Source organism: Pseudochaenichthys georgianus, chromosome 15 (genome assembly GCF_902827115.2).
Source record: "Pseudochaenichthys georgianus chromosome 15, fPseGeo1.2, whole genome shotgun sequence".
Taxonomy (NCBI): domain Eukaryota; kingdom Metazoa; phylum Chordata; class Actinopteri; order Perciformes; family Channichthyidae; genus Pseudochaenichthys; species Pseudochaenichthys georgianus.
In genome coordinates, this window is record NC_047517.1 from 32666094 (window position 1) to 32691432 (window position 25339).

At 39.5% G+C, this 25339-nt stretch overlaps 1 protein-coding gene across 1 annotated transcript; it reads left to right on the plus strand.

Moving 5' to 3' along the window:
* The first annotated feature begins 6004 nt into the window (after positions 1-6004).
* Positions 6005-24617, plus strand: LOC117460054 (transmembrane protein 26-like). The gene is made up of 6 exons (XM_034101274.2): positions 6005-6263; positions 8505-8601; positions 14450-14539; positions 17377-17585; positions 18117-18196; positions 21945-24617. The coding sequence occupies exons 1-6, from the start codon at positions 6073-6075 to the stop codon at positions 22211-22213; spliced, it is 936 nt and encodes a 311-aa protein (XP_033957165.1). The 5' UTR covers positions 6005-6072; the 3' UTR covers positions 22214-24617.
* Positions 24618-25339: the final 722 nt, after the last annotated feature.

Below are 25339 nucleotides of genomic sequence, written 5' to 3' on the forward strand. Positions count from 1 at the left end.
TCTCATAGTTAACTTCGTTTTCCCCCCCTTACTTTGGTATTCGAGGTCAAATTTGACCATTAATCATCACCACATTTAATTTAACACCCTTTCAAACTGTAAATATTGTATCAGACTACTGGTAGACATGAAAACTGCAGCAAATATACAAAGAATAGGCACTGAACATGTATTGCGTGTGCCAGGTGTGATCCATGTGGGGGGATGGGCAAATAAGAGCGGGAAATGTGTCAAACTTGTCTGTGTGTGTGTTTGTGTGTGCCAGTGTGATTCACATGGGGGGATTGGGTACAAAGTTGACTAAATCATCCAAAACTCAATGAAAGTGGTGATCAGCAATTTTGTATGTTCAAATGTCTACTGTGAAGGATATCATAAAGCCTTAATGCAATCGAATGTAAAACAAAAAAGTTATAATGGATGAAAGTAGTAAATTGGTCAGATTTGACCCGAAGACCGCAGGAGGGTTAAAGAAGATAAAAAGTAGGATAACTACCACAAAATTCAATAAACAATTTAAACTATATACGGAGCCCCTAAAGCAGGGGTCGGCAACAGGCGGACCGCGGTCCGGATCCGGACCCAAACGCCGACCTATACGGACCCGGAGCTATAATCAATACATTAATAGGGGATTTTTCGGCGCCTCTCGGTTTTTTAACGCTGATTTGGGTGACTTGTGTAATTCGTGGAGAACCGAAGAGTTTTCGTTTTGGGGGTGGGGGGGAGGGAGTCAGTCCGACAGACGGACAACTTCTCACTTCAAAAAAGAAGAAGAAATCTAGACCGCAAAAATAATTAAACAAGCGAGTACCTGTTTTTCCTGGCCAAGGACAGGTTCATGAACACAACACGAGCGTAACGTGTCTTCACGTGGTACATAGAGGCTTCTCAATACTCAAATTTCCCCTCCTCGACTCCCCTCCTCGACTCCCCTCCTCGATACTTAGACCCGCCCACAGGAGATGCGAGCGGAGGACCGAGGAGGGGAACCGAGGAGAGAGGAGGGGAAGCAGCAGACGTTTAAAGAAATGAGAACTCCTCTCCTCTGAGCGGTCGTATTAAAGCGATGTCCCTTCATTATTACGTGGCAACAGCTGCATCATCTGTCGAGTGTTTTGTCATATTTTATAATCTCTGCTGGATCAGCTGAACATTGTTCCCCCACATATTTACTTTGAATTCATTGAGAGTGCGGGATAATGAGACAATACCAGGCTACAGATGCGGACACACAGACACAAATATATTTATATAAATATATGCAATTTAAAGTATGAGAGCACTCTCATAATAACGTAACACAATCAGAGACTGGATATATCCCCCCCCCCCCCCCCCCCCTCTCTTTAGTCGCTGAAATGGGGAATTGAAATTACGGGCCAAAAGTTGTATTTGCAAGTATTAAAAGTAAGGACATCAAACCAACTGAGACCCGTCTGTCCGCCGCATCTACGCACTGTACAACACACACCTACACACTGTACCACACACACACACACCTACAGCTCCTAAAGCATAATCAGGCTACAGCCGTTGTGTATTTTATTATGTGAAGCACTAAATGGTTTTAGAAAAATATCGACTCTTTGTTTGTAGATATCTACTAAACTAAAGCAAATAAAGAGAGTAGGCATGTTATACTGAGTGATATATATTATACACACTGCTCTGCTTTCTGCAGGACCTCACAGCTGTTCTCACTGTAAACATCGCGTTGCGATGAGAGCAGGTTCTAAAATAATATCCAGGGGTTGCATGCAGAGCTGTCATTGGCTGAGATAAGTCCGGCCGTGCGTCACGCCTCCACCGTTCCCGGAAATGCATCCGCTGAGGAGCCGTGGAGGAACCATCAGTGTATCCTCGGTTATAGCTCCTCCAGAGAGCCTCCTCGACGCTCGATCCTCGGTCCTCGGTGTGCATTTAGAGAAATGAGACGTCCTTCAAAATGGCGCGCTGAAATTCATTTCCGGGTCACTACCGGAGGACCGAGGAGTCGAGGAGTCGAGGAGGGGAAATTTGAGTATTGAGAAGCCTCTTATGTCTCGTCTGAAAGGAGTGCTGAGCACCGGAACGCTGCTCCAGCCCTTAAAATATTGCAGTACCCACAAGGAGCCGTACACATGCCGCAGTGTTTGCGTGGCTGTGTCTTTAGTTGTAAGCACAGTGGCGATCTGTTGTTATTAGCATCTGGTTAGCTAGCTATGCTAACGAATTTAAAGAGCTTTTCTACAACCAGGTGGAAGAGAGCTCTCTCCTGAGATGCTCAAATAACCTCAGCTCAGTGAGGTTAAGGCACACCTTGATATGATCATTATAGTTATTAATGAGACTAAATGAAAAACAGGTATAAAATACTATATGACAGCAACAAAAAAGTTGTTAAAAATAACAAGAATAGAGTTTAAAAGGGGAGTGATTTGTAAAATATCCAAAAAGGAAAATATGCTACAGTTCTGTTTCATATGGGTGTTGAGAGATGTATCCATAGATCTCTTCATGTTGCTCTCAAAGTGCACCACATTGATGCATTTAACTTCAATATTTAAACATTACACATATCCACAGTATTTAAGTAATGTTAATTGACAATAAATATTGTTGTTTTTGAATTGTACTTTCTTTATTTGATTGGCAGTCAGTTGTTGATTACATGCAGACGTTGATAAAGCTACAGCTCACTTCAATATATATCACACTAATTCATGAAGCAACTTAGACATGTTGATGTTCCGGACCTTTGCATGGGGACATTTTCTCTAAGTGGACCTCGTTGAATTTTAGTTGAAGACCCCTGCCCTAAAGGGACATGAAGAAAAAAAGAAAAAAAAACAGAGGGAGAAAAAAAAAAGTCAGGATAACGGGTTAGTATCTCGTGCGCACGAGAAACGAATCCGTTATCCTGACTTTATTTTTTTTTGAGAAAGTTACCGATGCACCAAGGAGGAAGTGGAACACGAGACAACCATGTCATTGCAGACTGTTATGTTTACGTGGGGAAATGACAGTGCATACATTATTTGAGATATATATCGTACTTAGACTTCACTTTAAGGACATTTCGGCCAGGGGTGTGTGGTCACTCCAGGAGGCAGCGGGAGGTGTAACTCAGAGAAGAGCAGAACCAGCGCTCAAAGAGCTTTTACGCACCGCCTACACTGTGTTTACCTTCATTGAACAGCTATAAATCATGGGCGGACTGGGACTAAAAATCAGCCCGGGACTCGCACCCAGCCCAGCCCACGTAAACTGTCAACGGGCGGCCCACTTCGGTACCGGCCCAATGGGAATCGTCCCGATGGCCAGTCCGCCACTGGCTCTGTGTGTGTGTGTGTGTGTGTGTGTGTGTGTGTGTGTGTGTGTGTGTGTGTGTGTGTGTGTGTGTGTGTGTGTGTGTGTGTGTGTGTGTGTGTGTGTGTGTGTGTGTGTGTGTGTGTGTGTGTGTGTGTGTGTGCGTGTGCGTGTGTGTGACAGCTGCGGGCAGCAGGTACTCTGAGAGTCACGGACATTAATTCATAGATCAAAGCAGACTGGTTTACAGACTCTCCTGTTTTTTGCCAATCCGGTGCTTAAACCAATAGCTCTACACCCCTGGCCGAAATGTCCATAAAATTAAGTCTGACTTCAAAATTTATCTCAAATAATATATGCACTGTCATTTCCCCACGTAAACATAACAGTCTGCAATGACATGGTTGTCTCGTGTTCAACTTCCTCCTTGGTGCATCGGTAACTTTCTCAAAAAAAAATAAAGTCAGGATAACGGATTCGTTTCTCGTGCGCACGAGATACTAACCCGTTATCCTGACTTTTTTTTTTCTCCCTCTGTTTTTTTTTTTTTTTTCATGGCTCCGTACTATTATACGTTATGATATAGAAAAATGATTTACACGTAATCTTGACATACAAACTATGTGCAGTATACTATTGCCAAGTACTGAGAATAATAAAAATAAACTGAAATAAAATAACAGTATTGTTATATAAGTGGATGAGAGGTATTGTGTACAGATGTTCAAATATTTGGAGAGTTGTGCAGAACTGGATATACTTAAATGAAAGAGGGGTGCAATAGGTCCTTCCTTCCTGCAGCATTCCCTGGAAGATCCCCCCAACACAGACTGGAATATAACACTTTGTGCAAAAAACATGCAAGTGCAAAATAACCCATTTATTTTGTATTTATCTTTTTTTCTCAGTTTACCAATTGGCCTACAGTGAGCTAGCTCATGATTCAATATGGTCACTTTTCTTAAAACAAATAAACTGCTATTTTTGTTTACCATCGTGTAAATATCTGCCATCTTGTTTTTTAGTTATTGTGTTATAAACAACGTGTGCATGCTTAGTCATTTTTTTATTGTTTTCCTCACTTTATCTGCACTATCTGCTGTTGTAATCATGTATTTCCCCGTTGCGGAACAAATAAAGGACATCTGAAAAAAACAATATACTGGTATGTATCTGTAATATATGTATATAATGTTTTCAACTAGTAATACTTCTTTATATTTTATTCTATTTTTAGGAAATGTTGTAATTCTTGTACATTGACTGTCAAAATGCTGCCGTGAAAATCAATTTCCCAGCTTGGGATAAATAAAGTATGCAGTATAAAGTGCATTCAACACGATCCAGCCACGGCTACTGAGTGACAATCTGCAGGCTATGAGGGTAAACGCGTCCACCATCTCCTGGATTACCAACTACCTCACTGAGAGACCACAGTACGTCTGGCTGGGCAGTGTGCTGTCTGATGTGGTGGTTGGTACTAGGCTACTTAGTACAGGAGCCCCTCAGGGGACTGTGCTGTCTCCTTTCCTGTTCACCTTATACACCACTGACTTTAAATTCAACTCTGAGTCATGCCATCTGTACAGAGCGCTGGTGGGTGATTTTGTGGAGTGGACTGGAAGAAGTTATCTGCTTCTGAATGTGGCCAAGACCAGAGAGATGGTCATTGATTTCAGGAGGAAGAGGACGTCTCCACAGCCCCTGAGCATTATGGGAGAGGATGTGGCTGTTGTGGAGGATTACAAGTACCTGGGAGTGCATTTAGACAATGGACTGAACTGGAGGATCAACACTGACGCTGTGTACAATAAGAGGATGAGCAGACTTTATTTTCTCAGGAAGCTGAGATCCTTCAACGTGTGCAGCAAGTTCCTGGAGATCTTCTACCAGTCTGTTGTGGCCAGTCCACTCTTCTTTGCTGCTGTCTGGGTGGGCAGCATCAGAGCCGGTGACACCAGCAGGATCAATACACTGATCAGGAGAGCTGGGTCTGTAATCGACATCAAGCTGGACCCCTTTGAAGCTGTGGTGGAGAGGAGGACACAGAACAGGCTGTTGTCCATCATGGATAACCCCACCCACCTCTCCACCTGCAGCTGGACAGTCAACGGAGCTCCTTCTCCAACAGACTGCTGCAGCTCCGCTGTCACAATTGGACCAATACAGGAAAACATTCCTGCCCACTGCAATAACTCTATAGCTTATCACTGGACTTAAACTCCCACTGTACATTTTACATTTATATTCAATTTAATATTGAATAATCAATTTCTTGCACAATATTATCCTGCATTATATTTGTTACTGGAAATGTGTATTTCTAGATTTTTTAATGCTATTTTATTTCTATTTCAGAAATATTTTGAACTGTGTCTTAATTTCTCTTCTGTACATTGCTTTGTTTTGTAATGCTGCTGTACCGCAAAAATCTCCCAATTTAGGATCAATAAAGTAACCTATCTATCTATCTATCTATCTATCTATCTATCTATCTATCTATCTATCTATCTATCTATCTATCTATCTATCTATCTGTCTTGGCTACCAGACGAACTCAGCGCCTTCCCCTCTCTCCTCTCTGATCCCCCGCCCCCCTCCCTCAGGTACAACCACAGTCTATGGGTCCAACTGGAAGTGCGTGTCTTTCTAGGCGTGGCTTAAAGTTTGGGGACTCTTTTCAGAACAACTCAACTCAACATCTGATCACTCTACTGCTGCTGAGCCGACTCTCAGGAGGAGATTCACTTCAGGATTATCTGCGACCTGCAGCCTGCAGTCATGGGGCTCTTCAATTCTATATGTGCGATTATAACCAGAGCCTTGTTTGTCCTGGTGTCTCTGATCGGCGTGTGGAGGGTGACATCGGAGAAGAAGGACAACACGTACTGGTTCCTAACTTTCCTCTTTCTGCCGCTTGTCGTGGAAATGATAGTAACGCTGAAGAGACAAAGTGGAAGTGATTACAAATGGTAAGAAGTGGTGCATGCTGTTAGTTAATCAGCATGCTATGCTTTAGGGTTTCATTTAATGTAATGCATGTATTTGTGTGTAAAACTAATCTCAGAAATCTTGTTTGCAGATTTACATTATGGCTGTATGCATGAGTAATTTAAGCTTTTGTCATTTATCCCGTTTTTAAACCCTTCCCCCACCGCCCCAAATAGACCCCTGCATCCTGCCTGTCCCCTCCTCTCAGTCCTCTGCTATTCTCCTCCTCCTGGGGCAGTTCGGATGGGGTGTAAGGGTGTAACCCCAGAACTCAAGGACCATAACTAATCTGTAAACAATAGCCTGTATTTCACTGTATTTATTTATGAATTTAAGCATCCACCTATTAATTTCCTTTCTATGCTCAGTGATGTCCAGCATTTTGTTTAGTTATCCTGTTTATTTATTAAGACTTAGCTAACATAAACATAGCTTGAGCTACTTTTAAAAAATCGAACTACTGGACAAACTGTTTAAGTCACAAAAGACTCAAATTATTAAAATATTTTACATAAAGTAAATCAGATTCAATTAGACGTGATGATAAAGTACCCAGGTGTAGGGCTGCAACTACAGTCTTTATCAAACAAGCTGCACATTATAAAATAAAAATGATGAATCATGGAAAGAGCCAATGAAGACATCTTCAAACAATTTGACAAACAAGAACAACAAATAATAATATTTCAAATGCTGGGCACAGACATGGGATGATATGAGCAAGATTAAATAATTGCGAATCACAACGTTATCCTGATAATTCTCAAATATTAAAACAACATCTAAATATCGTAGAATTCCTTCCCCTTAGACATTTTAACAGTACAGCAGAAAGAAATTTTTTTGTGGGAAATAAATCTTAAAGAGGGTAATCATAAATCATAAGTTCCCCCTGAATAAATAAGGGACATTTTAATTAACTTTAATCATGCTTCAAGTCCCTTGTTTACTGATATTCAGGATCCTTATAATGGAAATTCAGCGCAATCAACTTTCTTGTGTTTTTTATTTAGAATTTTCACAATTGATTAATTTACTGCAGTGTTTCTCAAAGTCCACTGGTGGTCCATGAGTATATTGGTAACATTTCACATTTGAAATAAATGTATTTATTTTAGTTTTCCGCACTCTCGCGGGAATCTCCGCAATGGAGTGAGTTTAACTTTTGATTTCTTTTGATTGCATGATATAGCCCAGGGCAACACCTTCGTCACACATGTTGCCACTTGTTTGTACCATTTTCAGGCGATTTGTTATCTGTTCTAGAATAACTATGTGTTTTTTATTTTAGATTTCAAGAAGCGTATAAAACAAACAATGGATGTCTTTTATGAACATTATCCAGGCTGGAATTAGATTTAGATGTTTTAGGAGTTAGATATAGATTATATATCTAATATATGCATCCAATGAAGCATTACATGACGTCTGTTGATGAATCAGAGGTTGTTGTTGTTGTTGGGGCTGCAAAAACGTTTTTTTATTTTTGTTTTGTAGGCAGACCATGCAGGCCAGGCCGATGGCCACCAAGGTTCATGTTTTAATAGCTTTTTTACAAAAAAAGCCCAGGCGAGCCTAACATGTGAAAAAATGGCTTGGACCTCAGAGAGTTAAACTAGGACCTGCAACCATAGCTTTACTGTATTTTATTTTGAGGTTTGTGTCGTACGACATGCAGTTTGTTTTTCATTTCTCTCGATCTGTGAGTCTGCAGTCTGTTGGCTCGGACATAAACTCCGTAAAAAAATGTAGTCTACATTTCGTAAGAGGTGTAAAACCTGAGGGCATTTTAAATGGCATTTGAATGAAATGCTTATATAATCTGTAGTTGTATTTGTATTGTTGATTCAATGTGTGAACGAGGCGATATAGAGAAGGTTAAGCTGTCATTATTAGGCTGTCATTTGTTATAAACTGTTGGAGTGGTAAGCAGGCCTTTTTGTTTTTGGATATTTGGGGCGTTAGGTGGTCCGTGAGTGTTTTTTGTATTGGTTAAGTGGTCCTTGGTATGAAAAGTTTGAGAAACACTGCTTTACTGCAACCTAATTATCAGTCAATTGACCTATTTTCATATAATCAACTAATCATTTCAGCTCAACATCATTCTTATATTTATTAACAATTTTTTGCTTGTCTTTTTGGAATTATGGTATCACATCTTTCTTCACTATGTGCCCACTTTCTGATGTTATGTTGCTAAAGCTCTGCTGGATCTCTTGCAGGTTTTCCCCGCCTATCTTACTGTTTCTCATCAGCATCATTCCCTCCATTTGGATCCTGGAGCTCCCACACCAGACGGGAAATGTCAGCGACCAGCCGGTAGAAAAAAGCAAATACTAAGACAGAGTTTTAAACCTCAGTTCCCAAGCTTCCCAAACATGTTATCTATTCACAAATGTTGATGGGTGGGAGGGTTGCAAAACTCTAGATCAGGGGTGTCAAACTAAATTTCATCGTGGGCCTCATCAGCATTATGATTGCACTCAAAGGGCCGGTTGTAACTTTAAGACTATATAAAAATACTTATATGTAATATATATAAAATAATGTATAATATTACATGATTGCCTCTGCACTTTTATTCTCCATCTACATCAACAGTTTAGGTGAAAATGTGGATGAAGCTACTTTACATTTTTATGCGGATGATACCGTTATGTACTGTGCAGGTCCCTCGATTAAAGAGGCTGATGTTAAATTGCAGACTGTTTTTAACATTATTCAAACTCAGCTCTCTGAACTAAAGCTTCTTTTAAATGTTGAGAAAACCAAGGTAATGCTCTTTTCTAAAGCTTTTCTAAAGCTAAAAAGACACCAGAGCCAGATATTGTAACTACGCAAGGAATAAAACTTGAAGTGGTTACCTGTTACAAATACCTAGGTATCTGGCTTGATGATTGTCTCACTTCTAAACTTCATGTCAATAACCTGCTTAAAAAGCTGAGGGTTAGGCTAGGTTTCTTCTACAGGAACAAGTCCTGTTTCTCACTTGAGGCCAGGAAAAGGCTAGTCACTGTGACCTTTTTACCTGTGCTGGACTATGGTGATTTGATGTATATGAATGCACCTGCCAATTGCCTGGTCAAGTTAGATGCCGCCTATCACAGTGCACTAAGATTTGTGACAAACTGTAAAGCATTAACCCATCACTGTACCCTGTATGCAAGGGCTGCTTTGCTTTCACTAATGGCGCGTTTCCACTGCAGCGGGTAGCTCGCTTTAAGCGTGCCGAGCCGTGCGGGGCCCGTTTTTGGTTGCGTTTCCACTTGGCCTAGTTTTGGCCCGGGGCTACTTTTTCACCTTTTTTCTGGCCCGACTAAATCGCGGTTCTAGGGCCAAGAACAACCAGGCTGAGTCGGGCTGAGTTTGCTAAACTAGAGAGAGAATCACTAGCAAGGGGACTACAACCAGGGTGCAAACTGGAGGGGAGCAGGGGGAGCTATAGCTCCCCTAGTGGTGACATGAGCTCCCCTGGGAACATGGTTTGTGAAATTTGGGGGGAGCTCTCTAAAATACTGATATGATGACCAAATAAATTTGGGCATGTTTTTTTTTTCCAAAGGTGTAAAATAAGTGAAATAAAATTATATTTAGAGTTTATGATTCATGAAAAAAGTGTCGCCTGCTTGCACGCTGCCCGCAGCTCCACCCACTACCCACTCACTCACAAGCTCGTTTAGTTAGCACTGCATGTTTACCAGGCATTGTTGCTGCTGCTGACATGTCGAAAAGAAAAAAACAACTTACCTTGGGCAATTTCTTTAAAAAGACGGCCAAACAACCCGATCAAGAAGACCAACCGAATGTAACTGGTGGGAGCACATCGTACGTTGTGACTGCTGCTACAACAGAACCGAGAGAGGAGGGAGCTAACGTCAGTGCTAGTGCTAACTTGACAGCTAACGTTAACTTGGGGGCTGAAGAGCTATGTGCATCGTTGTGTTGTGTGTGTGGCGTCGCGTCTCTCCAGGCAGTGAGAGGGTTGTGTTGTGCTATAGCTGTATTATTAATATTAATATTGTTCATGGTTGGTGCCGCTGGCTGCTCTTATCGCGTGTGTTCGGCTCTGTGTGGGCTACAGCCATAATAGGCTATAGCCCATGTGAAACAATGTAGCCTGTTTTTGAGTCATTTTAAGTTTATTTAATTAAACAGTCAAACATTACATTGGTGGTCCGTGGATTATTTATTATCAAGTTGATTGAAGTTTGCGTAGCCCATACATGCTCGGGAAATCTGTTGACATGAACATGATCCATCGGGACCTTTCATGTAAATGTAGACCTGTGGCACCACCCTGTGTGCAACAGATTTTCTCTTTATAATAGGCCTATGTCTGTGCTGTTGCTATTAATGCACGGATCAGTATTCCCCCCCCCCCCCCCCCCCCCCCCGCAAAAAATAAAATAAATCCCGGCTCCCCCGGAGACCGTGGTATAGTTCGCACACTGACGACAACTACAACAAGATGAACATATTTGACCGTGATTTAATTGTAATACACGTTTCAAAATGATGCCGACGTAACAACATACTGATACCGGTTAGTAAAAACCATGAATTAATGCTTTGACAAGTCTGCAGACAGACGGCAGGCAAAACCCCTTTTAAAATGTGTGTTTTCTAAATGTAGCTTGGCTAAGCTAACGTTATATATGCTCAGACCGTCCACACTCACAACAACGGCCTATACAGACATAAATAAACCAGCGACTGTATTCACCGTGACACAGACAGTCTGTGGTTTGTACTTGTTTAACTTTTGTCTAGTTTCCGAACAGATATAAAGAGCTCTGAGTGCTAAGAGCTAACGGCTGTGTTGTTTTTGTACATAAAAACTCCTTTACTTGTTCACTCACAAGTCATTCGAGCACCTTAGCCAGAACTGACAATTTAGAGATTGGCCTATAGTTATTTAAAATAGTTGCCTCCCCTCCTTTCAGTAAAGGCAAGACATAAGCAGACTTCCATACTTTTGGAATTGTATTTGTGCTGAGGGAGAGGTTAAAAAGAGTAGTAAGAGGTGGAGCAATAACATCTGCAGCTATCTTTAAAAAGAAAGGTTCTAAGTTGTCCGGGCCAGCCGGTTTCCTAGGGTCTAGCTTAGATAAGGCTTCATGAACAACATTGACAGGAAAAGGAGTAAAACTGAAAGGGTTTTCCAGACCACATTGTTCAGAGTCACAGACTGTAGTGTTCACAGAAGCAGAGTTAGTCACAGAATCAAACATAGAACCGCAGGACACAAAATGCTCATTAAAGCAATTTAGCATAGTAGCCCTGTCCGATATAGAGCCAGATGCTGTGGTAAGGCACGGAGGTAGCTCATTATAGATCTCACCGGTTGATATCGATTTTATTGCTTTCCAAAATGTCCTAGGATTATTTAGGTTTTCTGTGGTAACTGACAAATAGTACTTCGACTTTGCACTTTTGACATTTGAAGTGAAACTATTCCTTAGCTGCCTAAAACGCAGCCATTCTATCTCTGAGCCTGATTTCCTAGCCTTTGCCCAGGCCTTGTTTCTCTCATGAAGGAGACTAGACAGCTCAGCAGAAAACCAAGGATTGTCTCGTCCCTTCACTCTAAATGTACGCAGGGGTGCATGTCTATCAATGATCTCCATAAAACCAAGATAAAAATAAGACCATGCGGTTTCCACATCAGCACACAAATCGATTTTACTCAAATCAAAATCAAACAGATCATGCACAAAACCCTGCTCCACAAAATGTTTTATGTCTCTCTTAATGATAATGCGAGGTTTAACCTTTTGGACCTTAGTGTCCCTAATTGTGGCTACAACACAGTGATCGCTCAGATCATTTGCAAATACTCCCACAGATGAATATTTATGAGGAACATTAGTTAAAATTAGATCAATTAGGGAGGATTTATTAGGGGACTTAATATTTGGGCGAGTAGGACTGTCCACAATCTGAGTAACATTCAATGAGATACAAAGGTTTTTAAAATCCTCTGACACTGCAGTTAACCAGTCCCAGTTAAAATCTCCAAGTAGCACTATTTCCTTGTAGTCGAGTTGTGATAAAAGATTTGCTAGTGAAGACAAGGAGTCTTTGACAGCTGAGGGGGGTCTGTAACAACTCACCACCATGACCTGTTGACCCTTTGCCACTTCTATATTTGTGGCTAAAAATTCAAATTGCTTACTGATCGATTTGGAAACTAATGTGGTTACACTGAACTTATTCTTAACATAAATGGCAACGCCACCACCTTTATTAGGCCGGTCGGTACGATACACATTAAAACCATTTAAGGCAATGTCAGAGGCCAAAATAGACTTGTTTAGCCATGTTTCAGATAAGACAATGACGTCAGCGTCAGTCGAGCTCGCCCAGATACGGACAAAATCTAGTTTACCTAACAGACTGCTCACATTCAAGTGGATGAAACCACAATTATGAGCGCGGCCAGTAACGGTAATGTATCTAATTACTTATTTATTTAGTATTCCGTAACTTAATAACAGAGATGGTCAAACTAAAGTGGTAGAGACATGGCAGAAATCCTACAATGAAGCGGGACATTGAAGTATTCACCCATGAGAGTTCGATATATGCTGTATTGAACCAATAAACTAACACAAACTAACTGTATCACTATAACATGATGATGATGGTGATAAAAAATGCATCTAACGTTCCGCTGTTCATTATAATATAAAAACAGAGCATTATACAAACCATCATGCTCTTACTTTGAAATCATGCGGAAATGTCGTCATCAGCGGGCAATCACATGGTTTCCGAAAATAACCGAGTGACACGAGTAGATTTTAGCCGAGACCGGCGGAAAATATGTCTCAAAATTCCGTGTGTGTAAAAAGACGATCCACGAGCAGAGATTTGAGATCCACGAGCAGAGATTTGAGATCCACGAGCAGAGATTTGAGATCCGCAAGCGCATTTTTGGTCGACAAATACAAAATGGATTCACAAATGCCTGATCGAAAGTTGTAAATGTTAAAAAGATATTCACAGATCATTTTTTTATTTGTGAAAATATTTAGCGTATTTGCAGATCCGTTTTACACTTGCACATTTTTTTGTGAGTTTGCAAATCTTTTAAATGCATTTGTGGATGGTGTTTTACATTTACAAATCACATATTTACACACAAATTATTTTTATGTTCACACAAATAATTATGAGACATATCTATGCCCATACTCAGTCACTGGTACATTTTTATATACAAAGCCATGTTAGGGAAACTTCCATCTTATATCTGCTCCCTGATCTCACGGAAAATTGTAAGTGGCTACTGCCTGAGATCGAATGCTGTGGTTTTATTAAATGTGCCAACTGCTAGGACTGTCTTAGGGAAGACAGCTTTTAGATGCGCAGCTCCTCTGTCTTGGAATAGTCTGCAAATTAAATGGAAACTGAACAATCTGGTGCCACTAAATGTTTTTAAAGCTCGGTTGGATACTAGTCAATCGGAAGCTATTGGTACCTGTTTATGTGGATAATTATGTAAATGATGCTGTATGATGTCCTTTTGTTGTTCTGTTTATGTTTTTAATTATGTTTCATGTGGAACTACTTGAGCAGGTCTCCCTTGAAAAAGAGATCAATGATCTCAATGGGATTTATCTGTATAAATAAAGGTTTGAAATGAAATTGGATTATTATCGGATAGGCTAATAACTTCATAATTAACTACGTCTGAAAGCAGAAGTCTAGTCTTTTCAGTGAGTGTCACAAAATTATTTAAAAAGAAACGCCACATTCTGGAAAAACAAAAAAAAGAAGTGACATTTTGAAAAAAAAATTACATTTTGAAGAAAAGAAAATATAATTCTGAGAAAAAGTTCAATTCTAAGATAAAAGTAAAATTTCAGATGCATTGTGGGACATGTAGTTTATGGGCAACGTGCTTCTGTAAATCCCCATGTAACCGTATAATAAACATTATATTCTTTGCAAGGTCTTGCGGGGCCACATAAAATGAGGTTGCGGGCCGGATTTGGCCCCCGGGCCTTGAGTTTGACACCCCTGCTCTAGATGTTAGCACACATCACTGCAGTCATTCAATTATGCATTGACTCCATTGAATTCTTCTTTAGTGTTTTAGCTTTTATGTTTATATAGAAAAGTACAATTAAGTGTGTTCAAATCTTCTTCTCATGGTTTTCAGTGCAAAAAGCTTGACTCCTGGGAGAATATGCGTAAGCTGTTGACTCTGAACAGGACCGTGGGAAATGAAACAAACCCAGACGCCCTGATGGTAAGAATGATAGACTAAAAGGTGCGTTTTACTTTATTTGCCTCCTATTCTAAATCATATTTTTGATGTGCCCGACAAAAACAGAAATGAACAAGCATTAAAAAAGGTGTTCCAGGATTTTCTTGGATGTCATTTATATTGCAGATGCAACATATTTGTGGAAATTAAACTAACCACAAGCTCCTAAAAATGAAACCGAACATAAAAGTGCAGATTTCTCTAGAATTTCTCTGTGAGATTTCCAGGAAAATAGACTCCAGTTTTTACTTCCAAGGGCTGATATGATGCATATGTTCCTATAGATCCAGGTTTGCTGTTTATCCCAAGTTTCTGTTTGTATGCCAAGCCGAGCTAACTACTTGCTGGCGATCTTCATATTGAACACACAGATATTAAAATGATGATACATGATTCAATCAAATCTAGTTTTCTACTACTTTTCTGTGTTTTTTGAAAGATTTTTACAATGAAAGATAAGTGGTAAAACTATTGAACGGATTCTCTCATGCAGGCAAATCATGCAATTTGCCTGCAATTTACTGTAGAAAAACCAAACAGTCAACACTGCCATTAAAGTAAAATGTGTCTTTCTTAGTGCTAAGTTACTCGCACTTCTCTTTACTTTATGCAACACCATACTGTTGATCTTCAGTGTCAAACAGACTGTGGTTGAGTGAAGTGGATGTGTAGATCTTATAGCTGATTGGAAGCCAGTTCTGGGGAATATCAGATCGCTGAGGAGAGTTACTCAGAGCTACTTGGAGTGAATGCCGATGAGAATAACATGAACATCAAGAGACACAGCATCTTCCAACAAATACAGGCCTGGATGCCGAGAAGAAGAAACCCCCCGCCCCTTGTTGTTATCTCTGGTGGACATTTTGAGTTAAGGTCCACACAACTTAAACAGTCAGTCAACTGTGCTTGTAACATGATCAGGGATGTTTGTTTTGTATAGAACATATGTCTAAGAAATATACAACTTGCTTTAGTTTCATTAGACATGGGATGTCCTAGTCCTTGTTATTTATATGTCCTTAATAATTATAAATGCAGGCATCCTCATTAAGATCAGACACTAAGGATGCATCCCTTTTGCAATTAGATGGAGCATTGCTTTGAATTTAAGGGGAATCTGTGGGGATGTAACTTCAAAATGTTCTAAAACTGGGAAAAAGGAAGTGAAAAAACAGGGGTGAAGGAATGCAATTATGTATGTATTTGTACGTATCAATACTGTAGCATGTGGATAAGAATAAAATAGGCCCAATTATTGGTCCTTGAGGAACTCCACAGGTCAGAGAAACGCAACATTACAACCAGAAATACAAACAAATAACTTATAGGAACTCACTGTGCCAGTTCTCAGACAAACAAGGCAATTATTATGAACAGCATCAACGGCAGAATTAAAAATGAAGAAGTACGCAATTGTATCTGTGACTGACCCAATGTCAATGAGTGCCTTCTTTGTGTTTAGCTTCCCGTGAAAATAGACAGAACTGAGAGCAAACCGTCGAATGCAAAAACAAAACATAATTTACAAAGAGATACAAATGAGAGGGCAGTGACTTTTTGCCAATTGTAACAAACCTAAGAGCCTGACAAACCCATGTAACCAATAACAGGAAGAGGGAACCTTTTAAAATGGCTTAATATAAACACCAGCTGACCACCACCACACCCTTTAAGCTCAGGGGATCAGGAAGCTAATATTTGTTGGGGCACAACTCCAAAAACGGTCTGCATTAGGGCTGCACGATATTGGAAAAAACTGACATATTTTCTTCCCCTGCGATATGAAAAAATACAGGAATTGAAGAAAAGACCGTTTTTTGGTCCGCAAACCATCCTTTATTGAACTTTAATGCTATACAATTGGTATTTTTTTAACGATATTTAACCGGATGAAGTATTTTAGTCACGGACTTCTGGATTTAAAGTTATCAGAGCAACAAGCTGAGCTAGCTCGGTTATCCTGCTGTGATCTGATCAAGAATGATTGTGGTTGGTGGTTTGCTGTGCATGCAGAGCCTGCATGTCACTCACTCAAGTACCCCTGACATGAGAGCTGCGCGAGTTTTCCTTTTGTAGCGAGCAGCAACATAATTGTAACATGACGTGTTTGAGTTAATTTGCCTACTTAATATCGCACGTCCTAAAAGAAATCGCACGTCCTGCGATGTGAATATCGCGGATGCGCATAACGCGATTATCGTCACGACACGATATCTTTTGCAGCCCTAGTCTGCATGCCTCAGCTCGTTATTGTGTTTCAGTTACAAAAACAAAGTCCACGTTCTACAACAAACTGGAGTTTCATACAGATAACTCTTGTGATACACTACAATGTTCTTTTTGGACAAAAATCCTATTTATACAGGTTATTTTCCTCTGCCATTAACCTATACTGTAGTCCAAAAGCTATTGAAGACAGTTCCGGTTTGCTCGTGTTTGACTACAGTGCAAAGCTGTTTGCATTATTGAGCCTTTTTTTTTAAAGATGCCAGAAAGTATTGAGAGACAGACACATTGTTTGTTCTGGCCCCAACTCAGTTTCTATCATTTGGTTTGATTTGTGTATTAACGATTTCTTTTTTTCAATCTTAATATAATGTGTCTCTTTTGTTTTGGCTACAAGAAATAGGTCTTGATGAGGAGGAAAAATGTCTATTCCCACCTCCACTTTAATTGATATTACCTCTAAATAGCTACAATCATATCAGAAACTGTTAGCATTGCACGGGCTGAGAGGTAACTGCACATTAGGGGATGAATGTAGTGTAAGAGGGTTAGTCTAAGTTATTGACAAAACTCAATCTATGTTCCTTCTACAGTTCTTTAACCGGATGATATCGACTGTCTGCTCCAACGATTGGATCTTGGGTCTTCATCAGTCCCTGCTCCTCCTCCTCATCGTGGGGAAGTGGGTCCTCCCACGGGGGGGCGGAGTCACACGTGGCGAGCTCTCGCAGCTTCTCTTAATTTTCGTTGGCACTGCGGCAGACATCCTCGAATTCACTTGCGAGACACTGTCTGATGTCAAGTGAGTGGCGAATATTTTTGCTGTACTTTAGGATAAGTAGCATATTTATATTTTTGTTTGAATATTGTTCTTTTCACTACATTAAATGTATTTAACACTCATAGATACTAGCTACTTTTTACATAAAAAACATAAAAAATTGTTATATGATATGACTACTGTACCGCTTTAATACCAGGAAGATACAAATATGCATAATTGCCACAAAATTGACAAACTACAACTCTAAAATGATCATACATTTATTTTCCGGCCATAAAACTAACTTTATATTATTGAATAATATTAAAATCCAATGAAAGAGCAATTGCTCAAACACACTCCAGGAAAGGGAAAACCCTAAAAAGCATAATAGGGCCTCTTTAACACTTATTTATGAACACTAGATGCAAAGATGTAGAAGGGGAAGTTTCCTTAACTGTGTGCCCAGCTCAGGACATCAATGCATTAACTGCAATTAGCATCTTCCTATTGACACTTATTTGAACTCACAGGACTGACCTTGACTATGTTTTCTGTTTTCTTTTCCAGAGCGAGCCATCCTAACCTGGTCTACATCATTTTAGCTGTATGGACTTGGAGCATGTTGCAGTTCCCGCTACATCTGGCTGGTACGTGTGTGTTTGCGTCTTAAACTAATTACTTTGGTGATTATAAAGCAGATACAGCTGTGTATTTGTTATAGTGTCACACAATCCAACAATGTGTTTAGTCAGCAGCTTCCAGGCCCGCTCTAAGAAACAGTAAATAGTAGTCTGACTGAAAACGCCCCTATCTCTAGCTTTGTCAAATTTTAACCCGTAAGTCTGTGTTCATCTCCCAAGCCACAGTTAAGTCCGTATTACCGACACATTGTTCTAAAAACGAATCACAACTGACATAAATTACTAACAGGAAGGATGTACTTGAGGACTTTGTATAAATGATGACAGTCTACAGGATGAAATCCAGTCCTATATATTCATGATATTAATAGATTCAATGTCACCAGTGCTCAACTCGGCTGATAAGAGAAAGCCGTTATCAGGCAAGACCCAACTTGCAGCTGTCGTTCTGCAACCTTTTATAATAAGCACACAAAATACCCGCCCACACATTTTACAATTGTAACATTGTAACACGATTAGAAACAGCACAACTCTGTTCTCGGAAAAGACAAGGCCCCTTTATTATAAATGATTCATAACCCAACATTCAATAATGTAAAAATGGATGATGAGACTTTTAACAGTGAAACTTTTATCTGTAGCTTTACCGTCTGCATCTCCCTACTGGGATGATAATGGTATCTTATCCTATAGTGCATTCAGAGCACTTAGAGATGTAATACTCCGAGCTCTGTTGTGTTTACAGATGAAGCTGCTTTTTCTTCAGTTTGTGTCCACTCATGTGGGCGTGTCTTTTTTTTAGTCAGTCGTGTCCACTTTGTTTGAATGCCACGTAAACATAGCAAGTGTGGACGTACAGGTGCAATATGTTCAGGAGTCTGATAGAGCCATAGACTGTTAACACTATATATACAACTCTGTGGAGAGCATGCTATGAACCCAGAGAAAGTTGAAAAGGTTGAGGCCTACACAAACTTGCCTTAGTGGTCTATACAGTAAAGAAGAATGTCCAAACACAAGACAAATGGTAGACAGCTTTTCCCCACAGGCAAGAAGGGTTGGAGAATGCAACAAATCAAGAATGCAGGTTTATTCTACACATGTTTACGATAATTAGGATCCAAAATAAACTGCATTAAATGTCAATGTATGCATTAAAATCAGCTACATGAACCCTAATGGCCAAACCAACAATGATTTGCCTTGGTGTACAACCAATCATCAATTATAAATAGGCCTATAGTTTAAAACCGCTAATTTCCCCTTCATTAGAATGAACCAGAAAAAGAGACAAATAACTAAAGCCATTGAACAAAAAAAGCTTATGAATCAATGTATGACCCCAGACCACTATTTAAGCCAAAGAAAACGTGTTTATACAGTGTGTAAACACACCGTTATGCTGCAATGCAGAGTGGTTCTTAACGTTTTAATGAGTTCAGTAAGTGTGTCATAGACATAGATTTAGAGTAGAACACATTTTCTTTCTTTTTTAAAACAGCAGGGTGCAGGGTCGGCGTCATGGGGGGTCATTTGTGGGCCATGCCCCCCCAAATGAGTCACTGTGACACCCCAACGCAGGGCGGGAAAGCCTTGCCACTTTGCCGTTTTTTTAATCATATAAGTGAAAACGTCTCCACGAAAAGTTTTTTGTTTGAAATAAATCAGAAATAAAGAATACAAAACACAGCCTGAGGTGTGCTCACTGCTGCTCTCTGATTGGTGTGTTGCTTGACCAATGACCCCCGACCTTTGTTTTGTTATCATTACGTGGCTGTGTGTTTAGATGAAAGCGAGTGGCGATCTGTTCATCTGTTATACTGATTATACAGTAAAGCCATCGAAAATAATATGATATACAGTACAGTACGTACTTCTGGGTCTCTGTGTTTCATTCAAGCTCGGCTCTGTGTGCGCATTTTGTGAGTGCGCGAGCGGTAACGTTGTTGTTAGCATCTGGTTAGCTAGCTATGCTAACGGATATAAAGAGCTGTTTCTGTCCACCTGTCAGACTTAGAGGATCTTATAACGTCAGCTCAGTGAGGTAAAGGACTCTCTCAGTGTTTAGATAGTTAACTTTAGTGTAAGTTATCTCAGTGGGTCTCAAACGGTTTGGTCACCATTTATGTAAACAATTATTTGCGAGCAACACCTTTATATGATCATTATAGTTATTAAAAAATAAGAGAATAAATGAAAAACGGTATGAAATACTATAGGACAGTAACACAAGAATACAGTTTAAAAGGGGAGTGATTAGTAAAATATCCATAAAGAAAAAGTACATCTGTTTACAGTTCTGTTTCATATGGGTGTTGAGAGATGTAGGCTATCCATAGATCTCTTAATTTTGCTTTCAAAGTGCACCAGATTGATGCATTTAACTTCAATATTTAAAAAAAAATCTTCCCGGGGGAGCTTGCCCCCAGACCCTCCTAGAGGAGGTTAGGTCCATCCCCACCTAAAACATGTTCACATGGATAGGATACAAAATACATTTGCACACTTTTGTATATGGTGGCCTATGTCCATATGTTTCTGTGGTCGTGCAAGTCATGTGTTTGAAAGACAATAGACTTCACAGCATGTTTTTTGAAATTGAAGTTGCGTTGGTGTTTGTGTGTTGGGTTGTTGACGGCAGTGTGTGCCCCCCGTGGTAAATTATTTCCCCCCCATTCGATTTGTTCTAGAGCCGACCCTGGCAGGGTGGTCAGAGTGGAGGCCATGTTTCTGTGATGTAACTTGACTGTAATGTTTGTATGTGCATATACAGTTATGATCACCGTTTTCTTTTTAACTAACGTTGTTTTAATCACCACACGGTGAACGGTAAGTTATCCCTTCTACTCTCCTTCTATTTGGGATTAGACCAGTCCACCTCTAAACAAGCTCAAACTGAATGAAACCCTAAAGTTCCTCAGTTACCGTAGAAGTCACCTAAGGAGCCACATTAGCATGCTAGCAATATCATCCACCATGCACCTATAGGTGTGTTTGAGTTTCCGACTCTCTGGCTGATTTAACCATTGATTCATTGGTAGTGTTTATACTATGCCGAGGCACATTTAGCTTCCTTCTAACCATATCGCATAGGGTTACACATTTGTTGTACCGACTCCGCACTCTGTTTCCTGAGTGTTAGCTGAGGTCAGTGTTAAATCTGCGGGTCGCTGCCATGGATGTATAATAAGGTCGCTACCCTCGTGCGGACAATACTTTTTTGAAAACAAGTGCAGTAACTATGTGACGCAGCTGCAAAACCAGAGTAATCTGTTTTGGAATAAAAAGCAAAGTTAGGTTTATTTAGGTAGCTTTTCTGAAACAATTTATATTAAATGATTTCCATCTGCTTGAAATGTCTTGTCTTTTTTGTTTAACACTTTATAGACTTGCCTAAAATCTTTGGTTGAAAGATTATAATTGACCATGCAGACACCAAAAAGTACATTAACTATAGTTCACTATTACTGTAGTTTACGGTCTGTCACAAAAATGCAGCAAACAATTCAAACTATCTGCATGGAAACCAAAATCATAAAGTGTGGCATTCATAGGAATCTCAAGGACACCTTGATACAATGTATATAACAGTGAAAGCACAGGCATGCTCACATATAAGGAAAATAAGTGCAAACAGATTTAATAATAAGCTTTTTTTCAACCTATGTCCATGTTCAGGCTTTTTATTTTTAACAAAAACACTGTTCCTTTCTTTCTGACCATCTGTTTTTTGTCTCTTTTCTCAACATAGTGGTGAACACAAAGCCAAGGAATGATTGTGAGGAGGGGTCTCAGGAAGTGACCATGTTAAGCAAACATAGCACAGACTTGTGGACTATCGCGCAGGCTTTGTTTATCCAAGACGGGCCTTTCCTGGTGGTCAGGCTCACTGTCATGATCTACTTCCACGTCTTCCACCAGATGCTGTGCTTCTTCGCCCTCAAGAACTTCCTGGTGGTCATACTGAACTTGTACAGGTTGGTTGTGTTATTTCAGGACTCCAGGGCTGCAGTCAAATAGTCCAAAAATAACCCTATCTCCTATTCCTTGACCTCTGAGTGAAACGTCACGGGGTTAAGGGATAGTGGATAGGAGAATTCAAAAGGACTTAGGAGAAGAGACTGCAGTACTTTAGAGAATCCGACTGCACTTTCACTATCCGGCGCGTTTATGATGCGCCAGCGGACGTCATAAATGTGCGTCTGCTGCTGTGGGGAAACTATGGAAACTACAGTTTTCTATAGCGGACTACAACATGGATGTTCAATAAGAACGAGGGACTACTGTAAACTCATCTAGAGACTCTGCACCGTGCTCTGATGCTGCTGCTTTATGCTTTATGAACAACAGAGAAACATATTCTTCATGACCAAAGTTGGAATTGAAATAAAAAAGGAAAGTGAAACTTATGCTCGTCACCCTCTCCCTCCGGTCCACATTAATACTAATGATCCCAATACGTATGATTGTATGAACTAAAGATCTTAAAATCAATACAAATGTATTTATTATAAACGTTAGTCCTTAACATCTATCACTGTGTATATCACCATTCAAACATCTTTTAAAAGTTGAACAAACCCCACACAGCTCAGTGAAATGTTGACTTTATTTGATCATTTCAGTAAAAACTAACGTTCATATTTCTCTTTTTGATTATAATACTGATGATCGTTCAAAACAAAGCACTTTGGCAACTTACCACATACGTTTTAAAATGCTTAATAAGCACCGTAACTTTCATGATATAATTTCTCGGTCATAATCGGTTGTTTCCGTGAACGGCCGACTGTTGAGTGACGGCAAATGCTGCGGCTGCAATGCATTGTGGGGCAGCATTTCCTCCTCTCCTTTCGGTGAGGGAGGTCCAGTGGTTCCTAAGCTAAAGGAGGTTATTAAGGAAGTTTGAAACCTCCTTTCCTATCTCTAGAGAATTGGAACGGCACTTATCATGGCTGCTACTGAGGGACTTCCGGGTCATTTCACTCGGTTAGGAAGGTTCTTAAGCTAAATGGACTATTCGACTGCAGCCCAGGAGAATAGGGGACAATCCCAGCGACGTCCCGTATATTTGACGAGTCATGGGGGAAATGGAGAGATGTTACACCCAAAGTTTTACAGTTACATTGGATGGATACAAACTGCAATTGCAGCTGTGAAAAAATTAACATTTTCTTTTTTTTTGTCACAATTTGAAACGCATGTATGAACAATTTGCACCAAAACAAACAAAAAATCAAACTGCCACTGAAGCAGCAGATAGTGAATTGAATGCGGGATAGAGTCCATCGTCCAGGTAGGGATTTGGTATGCAGTTTATTTTTTTAGATTTCCTCAATCGAAAAATACAAAGATAAAGATAAAGGTTCCAGGTCCTATTTTTCCCTGGTAAAATACCCAAATATCCATTTATCTCCAATACCCAAATCACACAGTGCCTGAAGCTGCCTTTCAGAACAAAAGCATAAACAACTCCTGAATTGAACTAAACATTACGATAAATAATGATCGAATACTTTATATACAAAACAGCAAGAAAAATGTTTCAACTATTTTTATATTACAAAACAACCAATAAGTCCAACAATCCACATATGCAGTTCTCTCAAGCTTTATGACATTATCCTATTATGTGTTTTTATTTGGGATTTGATTTTGAGGTAGGAACAGTTTGTACACTCATGAGTACACTTACGCACAATATAATGTTTTATTGTGTTTTTCTTTAATTATGCAGTTGTATAATGTATGAATTACAATACTATACTATTTTTTTTATCGTTTTGTACTGTTTTTTATGTTCTTATGGTGTTTTAAAATCAATAACCACTAACCTTTGCCGAGTATTTTCACAGTGTATTATCAGTTCTTTAACCTATGTAAAGGGTCTGAATACTTCCTGAATAATGTTCAAGGCATTTCTAAGTCTGTCAGCACAATAAAATGAACAAATGCTGTCCCAACACATCACATATGCAGGAACAGATACTGAATTCAGGCTTCAGTTTAGATAAGTACTCGGCAGCTTTCTAATGTCAGGCTTCAGTTTAGATAAGTACTCGGCAGCTTTCTAATGTGTCTAAGTGAGCACAGGGAAAACAGGATGATAGATAAAGAGAGGCACAGGGAAAACAGGATGATAGATAAAGATGTGTCATGTTTCAAACTGGAATACCTTGAAAAATATAGAGAATGAAGGCAAGTAAAATTAAATCAATTCATTTGCTTTATAACTCCCTGGTTTATGTGAAGAAATGCAACCTCAGAAAATGCTTTTTAACTTTTTATATTATTTGTTTTTTCATTTTATATGTTGTATTTGTTTACCATCAAAATATCATCCATTATCCAGGTTTATCCAAATGTTATCTTTACAGTCTTTCTATCTGTATCTTGGCCTGACACAGAATAAATAAAATAATTCATACGGCTGTTTGTGTCCTCATTTCTCTTTCTTAATATTTAAAATATATCCTTGGAAAATGACTTTTACATAAGCAGTATTTTTGATATGGGGATCAATGCTTTCTATTAGGCGTTATTTGGAATTTCCTGTACTATTTTACAATAGCATTCATTTAATCGACCTGTATTGTTGCTTATATGCATAAATGAAAACACAAATGTATACTTTTCATCTAATCTTTTCCAAAAATAAAGATTATAAGCAGGTTTGCACTCCTCACCTGACACCTTAAAAAGTACTATAATCTCAATGTTAAATAAAATCCACCATAAAAACAAGTTTGCATTGGAGAGTTTTAACACAAATTGAAGTTGTCATCTGGTGACGGCTCTTGACTAGGGATTCCTGACAGACTCTTTTGGCTTTTGCAGTTTTATTTGAGATATTACATCAGTTTTATTTAAGTATAGATGGGCTGTGAATCAGAAAATATCACCTTTTATCCCAGCAAAATCCCCAGGGCTGCTGTCAAAGTGTCATGACAGCGATATAGTTATTCACCGTTATGAAGCACCACATATTGTTCTGCAGATGATTACCATTCTGCAAATATTGTTTCCCTGTCTTTTGTTATGATGGTGGTAGAGGGTACACACACACACACACACACACACACACACACACACACACACACACACACACACACACACACACACACACACACACACACACACACACAC